Source organism: Elaeis guineensis, chromosome 2 (genome assembly GCF_000442705.2).
Source record: "Elaeis guineensis isolate ETL-2024a chromosome 2, EG11, whole genome shotgun sequence".
Classification (NCBI taxonomy): Eukaryota; Viridiplantae; Streptophyta; class Magnoliopsida; order Arecales; family Arecaceae; genus Elaeis; species Elaeis guineensis.
The window spans coordinates 4,347,385-4,364,408 of NC_025994.2; the positions used below are offsets into that span (position 1 = coordinate 4,347,385).

At 39.3% G+C, this 17,024-nt stretch overlaps 1 protein-coding gene across 2 annotated transcripts; it reads right to left on the reverse strand.

The window, feature by feature from the left end:
- Positions 1-126: 126 nt before the first annotated feature.
- LOC140855542 (vacuolar protein sorting-associated protein 53 A-like) lies at positions 127-12,365 on the reverse strand. Of its 2 annotated transcripts, none has more exons than XM_073251478.1 (5): positions 11,309-12,365; positions 5,741-5,835; positions 5,457-5,513; positions 5,043-5,193; positions 127-269 (listed from the first exon to the last, which is right to left on the reverse strand). In XM_073251478.1, exons 1-5 carry the CDS (start codon positions 11,355-11,357, stop codon positions 190-192), a joined length of 432 nt encoding a protein of 143 aa, XP_073107579.1. In that variant the 5' UTR covers positions 11,358-12,365; the 3' UTR covers positions 127-189. The 2 variants fall into 2 exon arrangements, with proteins under 2 accessions (XP_073107579.1, XP_073107581.1); XM_073251480.1 differs by lacking the exon at positions 127-269 and adding an exon at positions 2,232-2,305.
- Between the last annotated feature and the right edge of the window lie 4,659 nt (positions 12,366-17,024).

Genomic DNA, 17,024 nt, shown 5'->3' on the forward strand with positions numbered 1-17,024 from the left:
TGATCGAAAACTTGAATGTTTATTTTCAGCTCAAAAGCTTCGGCAAGCTTGATTCAACCATATAAGTGAATGTAAAGATTGATAAGAAATTAGGGTCAGTTTATCTTGTATGGGTGCAAACTTGCTAATTTTATTAGAGAAGTATATCGCATCAACATTGAACTTGGATTTTGGATGAGCTATTGACGTTTATGTTACCTCCAGCTGTGCAGCAGCCTCCTTATATTGACGTTTTGAGGCCATCACTTGAAGTTGATCAACAGCCGAGACTGCAAACCAGAAACAAAAAAAAAAAAAAACACACACGAAATAAGAACATATACAGAAGTCCTCCATCTCCAGTAAACATATTTGTAAATGAGTTTTTATTAATGTCATATCACTGCAGAGACCAAAAAGATACCATGACAGCAAAATGATCTGAAATACAAGTGTCAGGAAACAAAACCATAAAGTGGCTGTGAAAAATGTACATATGTTTGTCTACCTCAAAAGTCAAACCATGGCACAAAGATTACATGGTGAATTATTCACAACTGAGCCTTGCAATAAAATCCTGTGCTGTTCCCATAATTTGAACAGATCATAAACCATTACCTAGACATCCAAAGGTTAATACATACTATTTGTTCCAAGGGGTTTTCTCTTTTCACTTGGGTAAGCTCAACATAGTCCATTCCACAAACATCAAGAAGAACAAAATATTAAATAATATAATATACTACATAGCAAAGACCGCTGAACCGGAACCAGATCCCATGCCGGCTGGCCGGCGGTATGGTTCGGTACGGATCCGTGCCGAGCCAAACCGACAGGACAAGGAAGGGAGAGGGAGAAGAAAGAGAGGAAGAGAGAGAGAGAGAGAGAGAGAGGAAGGATGGAAGGAGAGGGAGAGGAAGAGAGGGCTTCTGGCATGTCGAGCGCCGTAAGGGCGGAGGGAGGGAAGGAGAGGAAGGGGGAGATGCTTACCGAATCACCGAAGGCCTCCAAACAGACGACAATGCCACCACGACCTCTCCAATGGCCAACAAGCCAATGCTGAGGGGGGTTGAAGGTGGCCAAGGCCGGAGGGCCTCCGCCCTCCTCTAGTTCGAAATAGGGGTTCACCCCTATTTCTTCTTTTCTTTTTTCTTTTTTTTTTTGCTTTTTATGCTGACTTCATCCAATAAAAACCAAAAAAAAAAAAAAAACAGGGATGAACCCTTGTTTTGAACTAGAGGAGGGACCTCCTCCGGCCTCGGCCGCCCTCAACCCCTCTTAGCGGGGGCTCGCCGACCGTCAAAGAGGTCGTGATAATGTCACCGTCCGTCTGGAGGCCTCCAAGGGCCTCCAGTGACCCGATAAGCATCTCCCCCTCTATCTCCTTTCCTCCCTCCACCCTTACAGAGCTGGTCAAGAGCTTGGATGGCCTACGACAGCCTCCGACGACCGCTAGAGGCCTCTCTTTTTCTTCCTCTCCTTGGAGGCTACCGTAGGCCCTCTCTTCCTCTCCCTCTCCTCTCCCCCCCTCTCTCTTCCTATCTTTCTTCTCCCTCCCTCTGAAATGGTCACTGTATCATTTTTGTATACCAGAACCAAACTGATATCCCATTAGTACAGTTTGACATAGCCTGATCCATCCGATTTGGTGAACGCTGCTATATAGTATGGGGAAAAGATTTTTTTTAAAAAGAAATTCACAAATGAGTGTCCATCTTCCCAAAAATTACCATCAAGCCTCATGCCCTTGTCCAAATTATTTGGGCTTGCTTTGTGAAAACTTATTCACCAATCATCCATATGAAGGGCTTCTATTTTTTCCACATTCTCGTCACAACTTTTATCCATGTTACCTTTAGCTTACCCACTCTTCCTGAACTTGAACAAAGATTGGTACCTTTCCTTTATGAAGCCACCTTAGATTTTCATTCTACATAGTCATATCATCTCAATAGATTCTCCATTACTTTGATTGATGTGACTCCTATAATTCCATTGTCCATATTAAAGAACACAATGACTACAAATATTATTAAAATCATAATACAAAGCTCGGCTAAATACCAAAAAGTCACCAGCACATGAATATAAAGATTAGCCGAGAAAAAAGAAAATTGATATCAGAGCCCATGCAAAATAAGTAACTGATTCCTATAAAACTGAGAACCTACATACTAGAATGTAGAGAAGATTTTATTTTCCAGAAAGATTTATGAACCACAGAAGGCAATCACTTACTATCTCAAAATCTTTAACAGTGTGTTGAAAACAAGAGAGAGAGAGGGAGGTTTGTTGGGTCAAGGAGGGGCAAGATAATGTGCTTGTCCTGCAAGAGAAAATCAGCAATCAAGGAGGGATGGAACCAACAAAGCCAGGCAACCCCTCCCCCCTCTCCCTCCCAAAAAAAGAAATCAAAAGCTTGGATAGATTTCCTGATAAATTATATACCAACGATCTCAGATTCTTATAAGTAATCACCAAATCAAGTGATTTGGACAGTAGTTGGGGATACGTCAAGCATTATTAAATCATTCAACAAATTCTTTTTCCCATACAGTTGGTATAAGAGTAGATAAGATATACTTTTTAGGCAGTCCATGTAAGAAGGCAGAGCAGCAATATGCCATACATTCTAAACACATATTTTAGACATCATAACACATGCATGTCCACCACATCATGGTTTTGTAGAATACACTTCCCTTGAACTTTTTTTTTTTTTACTTTTTACATTTGAAAAATAGTGAAAGAAAACTCAACCAATGTGGAGACTCAAAAGTCAAATCTCTTATATATTTAAGAAATAAGACATCAATTTTTCTGGGGACACAATTGACAAAACACATTTCACGATTCACTCTTGTAATAGATCTACTCTATTCTATATTAGTGCAAGGCTAGTGAATCTTTCCTAATTGATTCCTTCAACACTTCCCTATGTTTGGTTGGGGTCATGATCGGAAGGATAGATGGCCCCCATCCACTATTTGGTTCCAAAAATCTGAGAAGGGATGGATGAAAAAGGGGGATTGTCCATCCACCCGAACCAACCAATTTTCATCAGATGAATGGATCATGTGAGAAGTGAGTTTCTATATTGACAAAATTATCCCTTTTTAACTTTTTAACAAAATCCTAAGACTTCTTCACTTTTTTCATTCACTTTATTTATAATTTTTTTATTTTACCTATACTATTTAACCATACTATTAAATTTTATTACTATTTTTTAATTTTAGCACATAATTTTCATAATTATAAGTAAATAATCAGAATTGTCTTCTATTTTTTTATTTATATTCACTATTTTTTAGTTAACTATTTGTATAAAATAATTTACTATTTAAATTAAACTATAAATTAATTAGTTATTTACATAATTAATATATAAATAAATATATTCATATATAATTAATTTATTAAATTAAATTAAATTAAAACTAAAATTAGATATTTATATTTTTTATATAATTATAAATTATAAAGATTATAAGTTCATATATTACTCTACTTCTTAGTATAAATAAGTGTTACAAATTGATATTAATAATTATTTTTTATTTTAGTTTGGCAAAAATATCATACAAATATCATTCATCCTTCCTTTTACTCTATCCATACCAAACATGACGGAATCATTCTCATCCATCCTTCCATATTTCACCAAATATATGGAAGAATGAGTAGAAGATCTATCCATCCTTCCTCCATTATCCATCCTTTTCTAATCCATCCTTCATACCGAACAGAGAGTTAGGCATGCACCATCCATTTTCTAGACCTTCAAGGTTGCCTTTGATGTGGTTAGCAATAATTAAAGATAACAAAACTAATCCATTGATTTTGTAAGCTTTATTTTAGAAAGCATTAAATCTGACCATTACCATTAGCTATCAAGTGTCTTACCTTCAAGCCAATGCATAATTCCCAAAAGTCCTTTTCTTCACAAGTACATGACCAAGCCCTCCCCTTTCTAGACCCACATACACAAATTAGAGACTAGTTTCTTACAAGACAAATAATTAGTCTTCATTGAACATGATCTCCCACCAGTGGTCACTCTTAACCGAGCCTAATGTGAAGAGTTCAAAATATTTCATAAGAGCAAGTAAAAAAAATATCAAGTGCATTGGTATAACTTTGATGTGTAAGATGCCACATCTTTTCCTCTTATATCAAGTGACTTTCTCACAAAACAGGAAGGGGGGAAAAAGCAAAACACCCAGATAAGCCAATCATGTGTTAAATTAAATATTATTGTTATTAGTGTAGATACCAGAAATAAGATTACGGAATAAATAATGAACAGCAAGATATTAATGAAATAGTGCAAAACTGAATTACATAAATGGCCATTTGGCAGAAATGAGGCCAGAAGAGGGCACATAGAATAACATTCAGTGACTGGAATATGACCACCATACAATACGTAAGCTTGCAATGGTTGATGATCTATAAAGTAGCACATACATATATTTTGGAAGAAAACTTAGAAACTAGTAACTCCAAACAAAGGATCCAGAATTCCACAAGAAGACTACTTTCTCCAAGATAATGAAGTGCAACAACACTCTGAAGTAAGATTGATAAAAGTTGAGGAGAATAATAAATGAAAATATGGGACTTAATATAAGTGAAGAATATTATATATCTGTTAATTGCATATTAATGTTTAACACATCAAAGTTGTAGATTAAACTAAAACCTACAATGGTACACAACTATCAACATCTCAACTATGCAGGCAACTTATGTGGTCGAAGAGACATGCATATCATAATATTTTGAGTTTGTCAGTCTTTAATTACTTGCAACTTTTTTGATAAGAACAAAAATGATCTATCATGGTATGATAACTAAATAGATACTATGAAGAAAAAAAATTACAAGCCTGACATCCATGCACAATATTTGACCAGACAAACCAAAAATCTTTGTACATGATAGCTTTAGAATGCTAAAGCGAAGCCATCTCAATAACATAATCTTACTATTTCATATTAACTTGTTGACATGTGATTCAAAAGTCAATTATATCAAGTAATAACTAGCAATTTGCTAACCTAGCATGGTAAGACGATGAAGAGCAGTAATTGTGGTTGTTATATGCTTCTTTGCGAAGTCCAACTTCTTAATGTCGCGACAAATTTCTTGAACCATTGTTTCACTTTGTTCTGCCTTTGTTTTTATCTCATGTATCTTGTGCATTAGTTCCTGTGCACAGGACATAAAAATTTCAAAATACAAGATAATGGATATCACTTACTACCTGAAAGATTCGAGGGACCTTTTTCTCAAATATATCTTCATGACCAATATAACTATGTAGATAAATGACAAAATGTTATCTGATGATATGGGTAGAAACATATATCGTCAACATTTGGATGACTCAGCTGATCCCCCTTCATGTCAGCAGTCGATGCTCACAACAAATATTTCAAGCAGGAAGTCATAGAAGGGAGGGGAAAAAAGACCTGAACAGCACGTGTTGCAGCAGCAAGATCTTCTTTAGCCTTGGTCCCCGAGTTACTCTGTGCATGCATAGTCATGTGACAATGAAACACATTATACTTACAACAAGTTACAATGGGCAATGAAAGAAGGACCAGTTAGATGGCGAATGCAGGATAATGTGAACAAATTACACTTACAACAAGTTACAACCGGCAATGAAAGAAGGACCAGTTACAAGGCAAATGCAGGATAATGTGAAGAAGAAATAACACAGGATAAACAATGTCATAGAGGCAGGTAAGACCTGTTGGCGAACAGCTGCCAATATAGCTGCATCCACACGACGAATCTCACTTTGTATCTTTTGCATAAGTGGCTCCACACCAGATAATGATGCTTCTGAATGCATATGACATGGTTCATGATATCAGTTTTTGTAGCAACTATTTCGTAGGAAAGAAAAACAGCAATTTTCTGTAGTCTACAAATATGAAGCTGTTAATTACATTATATAGATCTTTCACGCTTGCCTTCTTCATAGAATGATGGTAGGAGAACCACCTTAGAATTACCTGACTCATAAACCATAAACTTGGGGAGCACCTATCAATGTTTGAACCTGTGAACCTCATCCCAGTTTGCTTTCAAGATTACTTGTATTACCAGTTTTATGGACCACGCATGTGAGGCAACCACGTAAATTGAAACATTCAAGGAATTATCAAAATTACAGAATGTTTTCTTTTTCTATCGTATGTTTGCCATTGTTATTGTTTTTCAGTACACTATAATACATGGAGCTGTCATTTTCAAGAAGCTAGGAAATTTTAAAGTAACCCTTCTCGCTGGTGTTATGTGCTGAATTGAACACGTGATTTTGACAATTATGCTACGACCTCAGGGAAACAAAAAGCAAACAAGAGAACAATTTGCCCTAATTCAACAGCTGGTAGATGTTACAAGACCCAATAATAGATTTTACTAAGATGCGGCACTAATCAAAAGTGAATGCAACTTTCCATAGCTAAAAATGCAACTCTACATAAATTTGCCAGTCACTAAAACAAAGAAAGAAATCTTGTTTCATTCTCTAGCAGGAAACAATGCAAACTGAAAACAGACTGCAAAGAAAGTAAGGTATGAATTGCTTTCGACTTGCATTTTAGATAAGAGGATAATAAAATTTATGCATTGCAATTACCAACATCAAACTTTTATATTATGACCATCTCATTGACATGTAATTCTAGCACTTGGGACTTTACCGTCTATCAAAAAATCATGTCCCAGAACCATCAAGGAATGATTTATAATATGACATGAAGGAAAACATTTTGCAGCTATGTATAAATGATCCAAATGGGATGGAGAGGATAGCTTCACCTATTCAGGAAATGTTCCAAACTGAAACCATTCATTGAACAGGTTCAGTTTTCATTTTTGTCATCATACTGGGGTGTCTTGTTTGACATGTAGAGAAAATGTTTTGATTCTACAAATATAAGGAAATAATTATATAAAATTATCTTAATTATCTTGTAATTATGGTCATTGGACAATGGTGCACTATTAGGTTTAGAAGCTTGGTTTCAATTTTAGCCAGGTCAATTAAGAGATCCAGGTTCGGTGGTATAATTTGAGATTTACAAAATCAAAAAAAAAAAAGAATTAGAAAATCGAGAGAAAAGTAGAAAACTAGAAAGAAAAGGTGAACTGGAAATCATTTTAGAGTATATTAATAAATTATATTGTTTTGTATGTTTAGATGCATCATTTTGGGGAAACCATGCTGGAGCCATTTTAAAAATTATTTATAATAAATATCCAAAAGCTCATATTTAGGGTCTAATACATTATTTTACTTTCTGTTGCCATTTTATCATATGATAATAGAATATAAGAATAGAACTGTAGGGTAGCCAAACATATATTAAAAATTTTGCTTTACAACTAAATTGTTTTAGAATTAACTTTGTATACTTCCAAATTATCATAATGCTTGCAAAACCTAATCTTAACCTAAAGAAAATGATTTTGGACATTTAAGAAACTAAGAGATGGTAGACATAACCTAGCTCTAATGGAAATGACAAAATTAACATTAGGGTCAGATTGATTTGGCCAAAACTGAAACCTTTGGCACCGGTTCAAACTTCAAAGCAAGATTTTATGTCCCGACCAGACGGAGGTCATCCCGACCGGACCATCCCATTCCTGTGAGAAAACGGGATCAGGATGGGCTCGGGACTCCGAAACCCATCCTTGCAAGAAGAAAAGAAGAAAGAGGAAAGAAGAAAATGAAGGAAAGATAAAAAAAAGGGAAAAATAAAAGGAAAGGGATGGGAGAAGAAAAAGGGAAGGAAAAAAGGAAAGTAGAGAAAAAAAGAAAAGAAGAAAGGAAAAAAGAAGAGAAAGATGGAGGATATCCACTGAGATTCATGATTGGGACTGCTGTCAAGACGAAACGGGACAATAAGGCATCCTGTTTTATGGAAAAATCGAGAAACCTGTCCCATGGGATTTAAAACCTTGTTTCAAAGTTTTGAAGGAAAATCCAAACTAAGCATTTGGGCAAGAGACGTCATACCATACATCCCCAAACCGAACATACTAACGCAATGACAGGGTGGCACCGATACGGGGCCCAGTACCAAGATGGCGTACGTTGCATTTTAGTATGGAAAGTCGAAAGCACTAATACTATGTAAATTATGTGTACATCTAATATATAAAGATCCAATAAGGGCAAGAAAAATATACAGTTAGGGTCTTTTCTTGGTAATTTTCTAAAATGTCGAGCACCCATATACAAAACAGCAATATGTATTACTGTTGTGCTTATTCTCCCTTGACACCCACCAATGATCCCTTGAATTTGCTAATTTCACATAAGAAAGCTATCCAAGAGCCAGCTATCAGGCATAGAATGCATGCACTATCTTTCCCATCCTTAACCCTAGATCTCCAAAACCCTAGCTTAGTTGCTGCCACAAACATAAAAGGACATGATATTAATTCTTTAACTCGACAAATGCATATCTGAACCAACATGCTGGCCACAGATCTCTCCACCAGTCTCTTCTTCAAGAATGATGAACATAACTGCATCTCCATTGATATGTTATCCTCAATCCCTTGGAATTGTCATCGGGAGTTTGCCAAAGGAGAACCTGTGGTTCAAGATACATCATCATGCTTAAAAGCCCAATCTCTCTCACCATTCAACAATGAATGGTTGACGTGGATGGATGTGATGAACGGACGAGGGGGGCTGGGGGAGGAGGCTCTTACTCTTGAACTAAGAGAAGATATAGCAAATTGGGAATGATTTAAGATTGCTGTCCACCCATTATCCTCGTATATGAGTCACATCAAGAAGGATGCACATCTCCTCCTCTTCTTCTGATATCCATCCTAGATGATAATACCACAAGCATCATTATTCAAGAGAAGATATGGCAAATTGGGAATGATTTAAGATTGCTGACCACCCATTATCCTCGTATATGAGTCACATCAAGAAGGATGCACATCTCCTCCTCTTCTTCTAATATCCATCCCAGATGATAATACCACAAGCATCATTATTCAAACCATCTTCCTCTTAAAACAAATTTATACACCAAATAAAACTCACATAAATAAAAAGAAAAAAAATCCTGATAATTTCACCATTTGGTGGGACCACATCTATTCATCAAACAATTCTTCCTTAGTAATGGGATCACAACCAGCTATTTAATATTCCTTTCTTTTCCTTAGTTGACTTATGGAATCATATAAATCTAACCTTTTGAATTTTTAACATGCTCTGCACCTTTCAAGTAATGTTTCATCAATTGATTGGATAACAATCATCCAAAAAATATTTCCTCTTCAACTAATGATATGCATTGAATATTTACTATCAGTTACTCCTTTATATAATGCAACTGCAGCCAACCATCAAATACACACAACATATGCATAATATTCAACCCTCATTTGGCCAAAGATATAATGGGCATGCAACAAGGGATGGAACTAAGGTGGCATTTGGTGCATTACATGGGTAATATTGCTATGATAATGTGATTGCAGAGAGAATGTAATTACCTGATAAAATTATAGGGAATCCTATATTGCAGTGTTTGGTATGTGCAGTAATATTATTGTAAAATTACAGGAAATCCTACATTACAGTGTTTGGTATACAATTTAGATTACATAAAATATAAGCTAATTTTTTCAAAGTACCCCCATCCTTGCTTATTGATTATTGTTTATTTTCTAGAGGGACAACTTAATTTTGAGACCAATCATTTTTCGTGATATCACCCATTATATTTTTTTTTCTATTTTCACCAACTGGGACTACCCATAATTTATTTTGATTTATTTTGATGGGGGTATTTTGGTCCTGAAATTATTTTGTTGCAAAATTGCAGGATTATAAGATTACATGTAATCACATAGCCACCTCTCCCTAGGCAATCAGATTACTTCTTTTTGAGATAATGCTATATTACATATAATGCAGCATTACCTGTGAAAGTAACGAAACAAACAGTATAATTTAATTACGTGTTGCAAAATTATATGTAATCCTATCAGGATTACATGCTACTAAATGCCCCCTAAGATAACGGGACATAACACTATGAGGCCACAAGGAAGTTTCTTTAGCCACTTCTTGTTGAAGAAATTATTCAATTATTCTTCATGCTAGTTGACTCCTACTGTTCTACCCTACTAAAATACATAATGTGCTCCACTTTCAATATGTTATGAAAGCCTAACTGATCATTTTTCTCAACAACAAGGTGCTTGATATATATGCATAATTGCCCCAATATTAGCTTTCTTGAGGATTGAGGGATTTAAGTTTCAAGCAGACTTCAACAAAGATATCAAGAAATTATTAGTTATGGAATATAGTTTCTTCAAGAAGGTATCACTCAATGTTGAGAGAGATTGAGTTTCCAAGCTACATATCACTTACACAATACTCCAAAAGCACCTCACTACCTCATCCAGCCAGCTCTAACTCTATTACATATACCTTCATTAGTATCTCTACTGTTTAGTAATGATAGACATCAAATACCAAAACAGATCACTTTATGGCATCTCATACTTCATGGCATCCCATGTCCATCAATCTTGACTTTCAAAAACATAACAGCTGGTCACCATGATGCCCATGTGAGATGGTCAAACTCTAGGCTCTAATTAGAGCTTTGATGAAAGGCAGCATGAATTTGTGTGAAAGGACAACAAAAAAAAAGGAGGGAGTTAGCATAAGCAAAGTGGGATGAGAGTCGCAAAAAAGAACTAGAAAAACCAATGGTATAGCAGTTGGTTTTGGCCATCAGTACTTGGTATCAGGATATTACATGAATGTGGTGTATTACAAGGTCACCTATGAAGTCACTTTTACTTATAAGTTGGTAACTAGGAAACTTTTCAGTCTACAAATCTAACCTAAGGTATCAAACTCTCTCATGTTTCAAACTCCCAAAGAAAGTCTACTGAAATGTAGCTTGTATCGATTTTTATACAGCCTCACACCAAATCTTGATAATGCCAATTTCCAGATCAACATTTCTAGCTTGCCATACCTTTATTTTTGTCACCGAGACTTGGTGTGTTATTTGAAAATTTTGAATTCTTAGCAGGTGCAATTTTCTGGTAGTAACTTGCAGAAGAGGAGAAAAATCAAACTGAACAGCCATTATGTTAGCTTACACTTATGAATGCATAAACAGCAAAAATAAGAATATAAAGAATATGAATAAGTAATTCGATATTTGGAATGTCAGCCCAACAGAAACAAACTAACAGTTAAGTGAAAATTCATTGTTCCAAGTAAGTAAAAGGAAAGAAACCAGACCAGTAGGAAACATTTGATTGATGTACTCCAAAGCACTGGACTTGTCCATGCCTCGCGATTTTGTCAATCGTGGAAAATCAATCCGATCGATAATGTTTGTGTTTAGCTTGATTTAGCTTGTTTACCGATGGTTGAAGAACACTGGGGTGGCCTCTACGGGATGACAAGGAATTGCTTGAAGCAAGAGCGCCACCCGTCGTGACGACCCGGTGTGCAACTGGGTCTCGTCCTCAGGAGCTATGAGAGAAGGCTCGAACTGGGGACCCCACGATCTCTCAAATGGCTACAAGAACCGGGCCGTAACAGACGCGATGACCCAGACTGAATCAGGGGCGAAAGGGCTCTGAAACAGGGCCCGGTGAACCGAACTGAATCAGGGGGTGGGAGAGGACCGTGGTGAAGAAGACTGGAGGTCCAAGAGAACGCGGTCGAGTTGCTTCAGGGCCAGCCCCAGAGAGAGTCGACTCTGGCGAGGTGGGAAACCGCTGCGACAGAGGATCGAAGACTCCGGATCGAAGCGGGGGCGACGCGGAACAGACGGAGGGGCGCCGGTGACCGACGCCGGATATCTTCGAGATCGCGGAGATGTCACAGGAAGACGGCGCAGGACGGCGAAACGGCGGCGACGGCGCAAGATCGAAGCTGGGGCGATGACACCTTCGAGATACCGGAGATTGGATCGTCAGTGAGGGGATCCTCGCTCGTGCGGTCGACGCGTCGGAAGAGAATCTGGACAGAGGCGGCGGCAACCAAGGTGAGATGCCTTTCGCACCCCTCGGATCTGACGTGCTAGTGGTCGGATTTCTGGGATCAGCCCCAGATCTGGTCCACGTCGACCTCAGCAGCGGCTGCGGATACCTCGAGAAGAAGAGGGATAACTCGATCGGGGAGGCCTCGTTCGGACTCTGGTCTACTCTCCGTTCTCCGGTTTCCCCGAGCTGAGCTCTTGGAAGAGTATGAGACTCGGCTCCGGGCCCGGGAATGATTAACGGTCCCGATCTCACAAGATCGCGGCTGATATGATCGGTCTGGGCCTTGGAACGAAGGGCTAAGATCTACCTGTTATACCAGTGATTGGATTAAAAAAAGAGGGGGAGGAGGTCGCGGGGATGTGGGGGGTGGGGTTGCGGCGGGGTGTGCTGCTGGGAATAGAATGGCCCATAATTTACGATCAGCATTGTGGCCTATTGGTGTGAGATTCCGTAAGGCAGCGAAATGTTGGAGTCGACGATGAAGTAGAATTTTTTGGGATATGATCTATAAAAATATTTTGGTCGAAGGCTGTTCTTATGAAATTTTTCAACGTCCAAATCAGAACTCTTATTCAGAATGGAGGAGCATAGAAGATAAAGTAAGGACGTATCTTTTTTAGAGTCCTCTTTGGGCCTCTTTCTATGAACAGAGACGGTTGCTTTAGTTGGCAGGTTGGTTGACATGATTTCGTTCGATTGGGACATAATTCGTGCATAATGGCAGAACTATCACTCGAGATTCTCGAAATATAACAGTTGTGGTTGCTTTATCAGTTTTGCAATGGCTGTCGTCTGGTTGGCGTTGAATTTAGAATTAGTATGCCAACTAATGTCAGTGAGCCGAGGACTGGTCAGTAACGATCAGGATCGGATACTCTATTCCATCATTGGATGGAGAAGTCCAAAGCTGGATCTGCATAAAGTTGATCGGCTGGGTGTGATTGGCTGATGACCACCTTTTGATCAGACTGGGCTGGCCATTCGGATGTGCTGTCGACTCATCATCCTGGCCTACAAGAGTCGGATGACGAGGAGATATCGGTGGTCGTGAGTGAGAGTTACCAAGTGACAGTCGGCGGGCCTTCATCTGCTCAGATATGAAAGGATAATAGGATGGATGCCGAGGATCAGTCAATGACAGAGCGACAATAGTTGCGGCCGACTAAGGGTCGGTGAGTGCTCAGCAAGTGGACTTGCCAAGTTTGAATATCCTGGCCTTGGGCTTCTTCATATCATCGGTATGTATGAAATTTTTTCGAACACATATTCTTACTCTTGAGTCCGAGCTTTGATCGAGCGAAGAGAGTATACCTACTCTCTTAAGCCGATCATATGAAAAGACCCTTCAGTTGATGGGATGTACGAGATTTTTAAAGCAGAAATAATGTGGCACGGCCAAACCATCATTATAAAATTAAATCAGGTCTTTTCGAAATCTCTCTTTTGGAAGCATGATGTCGATTTGCCCAACTAATGGCAGTGGCTAATCAAATAGGAAAGCATCACGCATGTCACATGCCGTAGGTTGTTGGCAGGAGATGGTTCGATATCTGATAATTATCTTCTTTCGGATATAAATAGGGAAAAGGCCTATTCGAAACCCTTCGACTATTTCTAGACCCTTCCATTCTCTTTTTCTTTTCTCTTCTCTCCCTGTCGAAGTTGCTACTTATCCTTCTTCAGCTTGTCTTCACTGCGGCCTTCTCAGAACAAGAGACTCTTCTTTTCTCTATATTGCGATCCTTAAGAGTTGCTTTTGAAGGTATTTTCTTACTATTTCATTTCTCTGTCCCTTTAGCTTCGCTCTTAGGTGAGTTTTTCCTGATATCCTTTCTTTGTCGTTTGTCTTCTCTTTCTATTTTTTTTTTCTAGACTGCCCTTTAGCGTTTGTGTTTGGACACGGCTGAACAAAGTGAGGTCGGGCCTAGCATCTATGGTTCCGTATTAAATCCGGATGACTTGAGTCAGATACGGATTTGGAATGAAATTCCTCCAGACTTCAATCTGAAACTTCCCAGAGCTGGTGACCGGGTAGATAATCCACCTCCCGATCGGCTCGATGTGTATGAGAAAGTGCTTTCAGCAGGCTTGAGGTTTCCTGTTCCTCCATTCATTCTTGATGTTTTCTACTTCTATGGTCTTTTCCTTTGTACGATTGTCCCAAACTCTTTTAGATTTATCATGGATTTTTTGGTTATCTGCGTCATAGCTAACATTCAGCTATCTATCTCCCTCTTCCATTCTTTCTTTACCATCAAGAGGCATTGTATGCCAAAGATTGATGGTACTTCTCTTCTTAAAGGAGGATTTCTCCTCTGATAAAGGTTGCTCCTTCCTCATTCACAGATGGAAGGAGCGATTTCTTTTTGTTTCAAACCCCTTTGTAGATAATTGGGATTTGCCGAGCAGGGTCGGCCAGAAGCTTCCACCTTTCGAGTTTCAAAATTGGAGGCTGAGAAAGAGGATCGTTTCAAGACCCTCAAAGACTTCAAGGCTCCCTCCATAGACAAGCTATTATCTGATGAAGCCCTTTATAATGCGAGGCTCAGTCAAGACAACCCCAGGGGCTAGTAGTGTGGTCGTCTTCTTTTCTCGTTTCTTTTCTTTATATTTTTGACCATCTTTTGGTGATTGCAGAGATGAGGCCTGAGGACCTAACTAAGTTGAAGATGAATCTTTCGAAGAAGAGGAAAGCTCTGGGATCAAAGGGCGCTCCCAAGAAACCAACGATCCACCGACGAGAGGCTGTGGACGAGATGGCCGCTATCGTGCTGGCGACTATTGCCTCTCCAGATCCATCTTCATCGGCCGCTACCCCCATTTTCACGGCCTCCATCTTCACCACTCAGACGCAAATATCTCCATCACCTATACCTCCTGCGTCGATCTCTCTCATATCCCCTTGCGAGTTAAAGTTCAATCATCCGTGGCCGTAGGCCCAAGCAGATTGCCTCCCCCAGACATCAAGTCGATCCAGATGCTCGTCTTCCCTCCATCTCTGAGGATGCGACTTTTGACGACTGAAAGGTTGTCAAAGAGCTGATTGAGAGGACAATGCTCCTACTGGAGCTAAGGAAAATTGGTGGCATGGACTTCGATGATTTACAATGATACTCTACTACTACCATGCACCAGGTACTTTTCTCACTCTTTTTCTTATTCTTTTGCTCCTTTCCTTCTCTTCATCTCTCTTTCTAATATGGCTCTTATGTAGATGCTTCATTTCTTGGTTGTCTTGTTGAGCCACGCACACAAAGTGGAGATGATAAAGGATCTGCATCGATAGGCCGAGTTTGCCGCAGTGGAGGTGCGTGCGTAGACCAAAAGGCTAGGGGGAGGTGGAGCACCTGAAGGAGGTGCTAAATAAAACTAATGCTGATCTTGCTTTGAGGGAGGAGGAGCTATAGGAGGCCGCTACCAAGAGTGTAGAGGTTGAGAATAAAGCCGAGGATCCGATCATCGAGGCCAAGCAAGAGGATGAGGGAAGGATTACTGAGGCCAGTCGGTCGATCGTGGAAGCTTTCAAGATTTCAGAGGACTTTGAGTGGGAGAAGGCTTTGGCAGTTGATTGCTTTAAGGCATTAAAGGAATTTCATGATGCTATGGTTGCGTTCAATTAGGAATCTTTCAATGCAGGGTATGAGGATGAGGATGAGGGGAAGAGGAAGCTGAAGGGACTCCTACCATCGACATATCAGGCCCAAGGATAACTCCTCTGACTGAAGTGCCCTCAGGCCCATTGGAGGCCGCACCAAGCTCCCCCAGTCTTCAAGACGAGGTCAGCAAATGAGACGCTTTGTACTTTTTCTTTTCCTTCCCTTTGTAGAAAAGTCATTATTAGTGGAACGATTTTTTTCCCTTTTTAAATTTATGCTTTTACTCTTTTATTTGTTTAGTCATGTCAGCATGTCTTCGATGGTTATGTTCCTTCAATTTCTGTCGTCGAGCCCTTACCGTGGCTTCTGCAGTAAGGATTAGATCCCGTATAAGTGATCTAGAGAAGAGGGTCAAGAAATTGAATAAGAAAGCTGTTGCCCGAAAGGAGCTGTCGAAGATCAAGAAGGCACTCGATGAGGCTTTGACAGAAATCGATCGGTTAAAGTCGATCATGTGGTGTGACTCCAAAAGGATTTTCATATCGTCCGAGAGAAAATTTTTAGACTTGAGCATTCGGGGAATGCGGTTGCCGAATATAGATCAAAGAAAATCGACCAACGTCATAAGATCCAGAGTCCGATCGAGAGAAAGTTGGCCAACGGTCATATGGTTTGACATATGTTCGACATGGATTACATGGCTGGCTTTTGGATTTGTAGGAATCTGATCAGAGTGGTGTTCTCAGGTCTAGATCTTTCCAGCTTCTCGTCCGAAGGCAATATTGAGTCTTCCACCCCCCCCGATGTAGGTCTCAAGATGGAGATCCACAAGCTCGGTCCTAATAACATAGAGATCCGCAAGACGGTTCCTGATGAAGCTTTGGAGGTCAGGACTGGTTGTGATCTTATGTGACAATTTTCTTAGTCATCCATTATGGGTGACGACATTCTTGTAATGATTTTGCAAATGCAATAAAATTTTTTTATGTTATCTTTTCTCTTGCTCTACGGTGCTATTTGGCATCATCACTAGACTACTTCATATTGAATTTCAGATGAGGAACCCTTGATGCTTGTCATGTCAACTACTTCCTGCATTAATTATGAGCTTCATAAATTCAGATGCATTTAAGATGGGCATGATGTGATTGGGCACTAGTTCTAGGAATAATGGTCGCTGCCTCCTCCAACAAAGTAAATTTTGAGAAACCGCTTGGAGCCCGTGGGGATACACCATGTGGCAATATAACGGTCTGCGAAACATCACCTAAGTTGATTTTTGAGGTTAGGAAGACATGCCATTTATGCATGGGAATAGCTGCACCGTCAAAGCTAGTGATTGGCGAATAGTGGAGGCGCTCGCACCTA